This window comes from Charadrius vociferus, unplaced genomic scaffold (genome assembly GCF_000708025.1).
Source record: "Charadrius vociferus isolate BGI_N301 unplaced genomic scaffold, ASM70802v2 scaffold871, whole genome shotgun sequence".
Taxonomy (NCBI): domain Eukaryota; kingdom Metazoa; phylum Chordata; class Aves; order Charadriiformes; family Charadriidae; genus Charadrius; species Charadrius vociferus.
The window spans coordinates 810,565-816,855 of record NW_009646866.1 but is presented as its reverse complement, the minus strand read 5'-3'; the positions used below and the strand labels follow the sequence as shown (position 1 = coordinate 816,855).

General features: G+C 39.4%; 1 protein-coding gene across 1 annotated transcript in view; it reads left to right on the top strand.

The window, feature by feature from the left end:
* The first annotated feature begins 1,194 nt into the window (after positions 1–1,194).
* Positions 1,195–6,291, top strand: part of ANO4 (anoctamin 4) — a 123,818-nt gene continuing 118,721 nt past the window's right edge. Inside the window, exon 1 of the mRNA XM_009894415.1 lies at positions 1,195–1,222. Coding sequence (XP_009892717.1) covers positions 1,195–1,222 — 28 coding nt within the window. The remainder of the gene's footprint in view (positions 1,223–6,291) is intronic.

Below are 6,291 nucleotides of genomic sequence, written 5' to 3'. Positions count from 1 at the left end.
GGCACCTCCCACTAGACCAGGTTGCCCCAGGCCACATCCAGCCTGGCCTTGAACACCTCCACGGATGGGGCCTCAACAACTTCTCTGGGCAACCTGTTCCAGTGCCTTAATGGATATACATCCCTATGTATATATAATGGATATATGTATATATAATATACATCCTTGTGTATATATAACGGATATATATCCTTAGTGGATATCCATCCATTTTGTCTGTGGAAAGGACATACACAGCATGACAGAGAGACGGACAGTGAGAGCAGAATGTAGGACTTCCCACTTCTCTGTAGTTATTTGGCTGAGTGGAATTCTCTGCATCTGATGCCAGCCGGGGTTTAATGGAGGGGAGAATGAACACCATATGTCTTCAAAATACCTTAGTCTGTGATAAGTTAGTGTTAGGTGTTTAGAAATCCTCCCTTCACTACTGCTGTTTCTTGAAGATAAGGAAAGAGTTTGTATTAACATAATTAAACACATGTAATGCCTTACAGTGTATTGCAATGCAAAGGGGAACTATTTTTAAATCGCCTTTCAAAAATAATTCCAGTATTGTTATAACCATGCCCTTGACATGACCATGCACAGAGACAGCTATGGTATAGGTTCTTTGTGCTAAACAGGATGATTTGGGTTTGGAATTATTTTTTTTCTTCCTAACATCCATTGGACTTCCCTATGGGAAATGAAGTAGCCCTATGTATTTATTCCAATAATTTTCAAAGCATTGTTAGAACTAACAAGGCGGTTTTGTGCTTTTACACTCAGCTTTGGATTCCCAGACACTAACATACAGACACATTATTTTATCCATAATCCATGAGAAAACCAATAAGAGAAATGGTGTTTTCTGCAGAGTAGAAGATTTGATTAGCTATGCTGAAGAGTGACAGAGTATACTCTTTTAAAGGTAATTGGCGAACCAATTAAGGCTATCAAGACTTGTATCCAAGTCCCTACATATTTCTAGACTTATGTGGCAATCTACCAGGTCAGAAGTTTTTCAAAAGTCTACAAAAATTTCCACAGGGTACCCGATTTTTTCAGTCTTGGAAGCTCATTTTATATTAATGCTGTTATGATGGGAGTGTATTAACTTAAATCAGAAATCCTTAAAGGCCTCTCTTTCAATGTGTATCATCACCTATTATTTGTAATTATTCCAAAACCATGGATGTGCTTTGTAGAGAGATGGTGGCAAATCCTGTGACCTACACAGGTAAAAGTGCCTCAAATTAGGGAAAACTGGGACCTTGAAGATAACTCCCAGTTTGTCACTACAGGTACACATGTGCAGGCACTGCCACACCACACAGAAGCTACTGCAGATGTAGCAGACAGCTGGTTTTACCCTGGTATGATGCGCTATCTTAAGTATATAGATATGTCAACAAGTTCTTCAAAACAGAGAATTAAATACTTGACTTTTTCTATCCTTCTCCCAACTGCCAACTTCAAAAGGAAGTCAAAACTGGAAACAAGCACCAAAATGAAAGGAAAAGGGAACTCGTCATCCCCCCCTACTTGTAGAAATCTGAAATTGTGTTGAAGCTGTAAGGTAGAGGAAGCTTAGTGTTACTTGTAAGGAGCAAGGACAGAAGGAAAGCTTCTGGGCTTTTTTCCAGAGAGGAGTCAAGTGCTGGGCTGGTGGGCCAAAGAGTTGCAGGTTGAAAACAGAGCCTTTTTCTTCCATGTGGAGAAGGAGCAGCTGGAGGCAGGGCATCATACACGTGTCTGCACCATGTCCTGAGAAGATACTTGTGAAAGAAAACATGCAGCCTTTGCCCTGACTTAAGTGAGGCTTGTGAGGGGAAACTGTGCAGGTCTTAGGGAACTGCCCTCTTGTATGGGTGTATCAGCAGCCACCTTGACAGTGTGCAGTGGCTCAGCTGGGACTGAGGCCCCAAAGAGTTAGAGTTCGTATGGGATGCAAGGGCTGGAGGAGAAAAGGTGAGCATGACTCACCAGTGTTACTGCCCTGTGCACTGGCAGCTTGCAGATCATCAGTGTTAAACTGACCTCCCAAAAGTCATTCTGACATTTCCAAGCAATTTTGTTCTTAAATCCCCGTGGGGAGGGGAAAAATAGGTCTTGAAAAATGCTGATATTGCATTTTTCATAGCTGTATAAGAGGAAGACAAACGATGAAAGACAGTTATCCTTCATGATGCAAAACTCATTTCTACATGGACTCAGCCTGTACTTTCAGGAACTGCCTTAGCTGTACGTGCAGAGGACAAACCCTTCCACCTGCAAGAAGGATATGTAAGGAAACCCTGAAATGTCCTCTTCTTTGTTTCCTCTTTTTTATTTCCATTGAGGAAGGCAATATCAATGCTACAGTTAGTCAATAGGAAACTGTTTTATATTTAACATGAAACTGACCAGGATGAAATCAAATGATGCCACTGATATTAAATTTTGGACCTTTGTAGTTACAGTCCCATAAATTATAATTGGTTATGTTTTCAAAAATGTGGCTACTGACCACATGTATTTTAAACACACCTGATTTTTCCTTCTCCTACAACTCTGTTTCTTTATTCCTCTGTCTCTTCTCTGTAATTGTTATGTGATATTTTTTCTTACCAACAATACTTTTCCAATGTGGAACTCTTCACTATTGTACTTGACAGTTTTAAGAGCAGCAGGAAGAAACTGAATAATTTTAATATATGAAAATATATCTAATTTAATCACTGCCATAAGATTGATGCACAGAGTAACACTGGTATCCAGTTTATGCTGCAGGAGAGAAAAATGATTAGGCAGAAAGAATATTGCAATACTTTGCTGGATGGTGAGGATCAAAACAATATAGGATTTCTTACAGAAAACAATCTGAGTTTCTCTCTGACCAATGTAGCAAAAGCATGTTTCTTTTAAAGATTTGCTATGAGACATGCCAGCCTTCCACCTAATGATACATAATCAGCTTTCTCTGAGGCACTGCTTTCAGGCCAACTTTGTCTTGCTAGGAAGACATGTGTATATTAATATACATTTGCATATATCCTATGACTCAGAGAACAGCTTCTTTTTTTCTGATGCAGTAATTGAACAAATATGTTTTTCATGCATTAAGGTGCATTGTCCAGTACAGTCATACGATGGATGCTGGGAAGACCCACTGTGGCATATGTTTTGTTTCATTCCTGTCACAGAAGATGTAATGCCAGAGTAGAGATCAGGAAAGCTGTTGATTTCACTTGTGTATAGCTCTGACTAACATGTATAGGTAACGCTTTAAACAACTTCCATTTGAAACTGCTTTTACTGTAGATGACCTGCCTAGCACTCACAGTGAGAAGCCAGTAGAAAATATACCTGTGTAAGGGTGATCCTTCACCCCATGTTGCCCTGGGGTTGCCTTTAGTGAAAAGGACACCATGCGCAGCAGCTTTCTACTTGCTTTAAAGAAGCAGCTCTGGTGAGAAGGAGCAACTTCTCTGTAGAAACTACAGGCTGTACTTAATGTAGCAAAACAAAACTGCTCTTATTAGAATTATATTTGCTTTTGCTAAATATTGCCCTGTGAGAGGTAGATGGCCCTGTGATAGGAGCATCTACCTGCGTGGCATACTAGTTATTTGCTACTCCTATTTAATGTCCATGCTGAAGTACAACCATTGTGAAAGTACATGTTTACTGCCAAAATGATTTTTAAAAAAATCAAAAATCAGCTCACTGTGCTGGTAGAAGTTGCTGGCTAGCTACCTTTTCAGAAAGATCTTTTGAAGCTGTAAATTTTTCTCTACAGAAACTTCTAGAGCTGTAGGCAAAACATTTGTTTGCACTTGCTGAGTTAATTGGAAATGAGGGAGGGCAAAGAAGAGAGACTGATTCCAGAAAGCAAGTGAGTTGAGTATTTCTATTCCGACCAATGAGCAGAACCGCAGTGGTAAAACTCTTCAAGCCGTGGCTGCCTCAGTGAATTACAAAGATGAGCTCTGTTCTCTCATGTCCATTCAGAAATATGGAGTAAATGTGAGCTCTTTACTGCACATTGAGAAACAGCAGCACTTGTTCCATCAGCTTAATTTTATATTCTTTACTTTAGTGCCAAATACTGAAACTATGTGCATTTTTCTGTGCACCCAAGTGCTCATGCTTAATTTCAGACAACAGCGTGAAGGGTATCCATCTGCAAATATGATTTGCACATTATAGCGCGTGTATAAAAATGTGCAGGCTTTCCAAATCTGGCTCCAGATGTTTACTGTGCAAGAAAATAGACACGTGCTTGTAAAGTTCATGTCCAAAAAGCTGATTGTGATAATTGGCTAGATATTGCATACATGGAATAAGGCCTTAACCAGCAAAGAACCTGAGTATGTGCTTAGTTTTAAGCAGACACAAAATCTCTCTGACTGCAGTGGGAATGACGTTGTTTAACATTAGTACCATATTAATTACCTTTCTAAGTAATTCACTTATCTGATACATGTGATCATTTTAATATTTAGAAGTATGTTAAAATTCTACTTTATAACAACTTATCTTATTCAGCCTCTAAAAATGAAGTGCCTTTTTAAAATCTCATTTGTTTTCCTAACCTAACTAGTAGAGACCCTTTGAAACAAATAAAGGAAGAATTCAGCTGTTTTGTGCACTACTTAATGCATCAATGAGTAAATTAGAGTGAATGCCACAAGCTAATTTAAGATCTGACTTTATTTGAACTAAAACATCTCAATAAGTTGAGAAAAATCTCAGACTGATCTTTTAATAAAATCACATAAAATTTGATAAATATGGTATTCACTTTTATTTTTGTGTGTTTATTTCTTACGTTTCTGTGGAAAGAGGGTCTTTCCCTCCCAGCGTCCCAGGCAATATTGCTTAGAGTTTACTCAGCAGGACCTGCCACTGATAAAGCATAAATCAGCAGCTGCTAAAGCAAGAAAGAAATGCTAAAGCCAGGCTAGTGATCCCTCAATAGCAACAGTGACGCCAGATGCTGTCTTGGTTTGTTGTATTGGAGATGTATGGTAAGATAAAGAAAATCTCTTTGGACACGGGAGAGAACACTGTGGCCTTTTCCAAAGAGCTGCTGGGCTAATGCCTCTGACTACCAGCATATCAGCAATCATTAAGTTGCCCAGTCCACAACCCATCTCGTAGGGGTTGTTTCTCTCAGCTAAAAAATGCAGCACTCCCTCCTGCAAAGTGGGTGCTGAGAGAGAAGGAGGAGAGTAGAAGCAAATGTGCCCTGATTCAAATCTGTTTATTGACACCATGAAGATTATAGGAGAAAAAAAGAAAGTGTTCCTGTAACCACTTATTTAGAAACTATGATTTTCTTTTTCTCCTTGCGTTGTTGAAGGCAAGTTTGTGATTAACCATGCTTTAAATCACAAATGACTGGCACAAGATTATGCCTACAATTTTAGGTGAAATCAGAGGATGATGTTGTTGATCTGATACTTGTGCTGTGAGGCCAGATATTAAGGCTACTGTGAATCAGAGAAGCATATGAAACCTTCATTTGTGTGGAGTGTTGGAAGCTCCCCATACTGCAAATGAGTCAAATACAGGAGAGGAGATTTAAATGCAGCAAAACTTGTCTTGGTAGGCTGTGTTTAGGTTGAACAGTCAGGTTTAGGCTGGACGTTTTCTGTCCGCTTTCTAGACAGTATTTTTCATTAATTAAAAATTGGCTTTGAAATTGAATATGTACATTCTCCAACAGCTGCATTTTATTAAGAGGCCTTTAATTAGATAGTCCATCTAATGTCTGCACTTCAGGACAGACATTGCTGGCTGGCTGTCACTTCCTCTCTCCCCAGCCCAATTAGTTATGATCTGTTGGAGATGCTGCGGGGATCCTGCTACCTTCTTGTGTTCTGAGGAGCAGTGATTGAGTGAGACAAGGATGGAGGGCTTTGGGGAGGAGTGGGTATTTTATGTTTGTCAGTATTGTCATTATTTTTCTCGAACTAGGGTTGAAATGGAGAAGAAAGGCTGGTGGATTTGAGGATGCAAATATGTAATTGTGTATGTTAAAAGTGGTAGCTGAGTATTTAATAAGAAAATGAATGATATCACTTGCAAAGCTGCTTAACTGAATTGCTGTCCGTTACTTACTTCTCTACCTCCATCCTATTGTTTATACGTCTTTTCCAGCAGCTTCAGGATTTTTCCTTTGTCCCCAGAATTCTCTTCTGGGGCAAATCCTAGCTGCCCACCTCTGAGGCCATCTGCAGATTTCCCTAGGCTGCTATTATATGAATAATCAGCTGTCTCACTTAAGAAATTCTCTTTGTTCTACATCATTAAATGCTGATT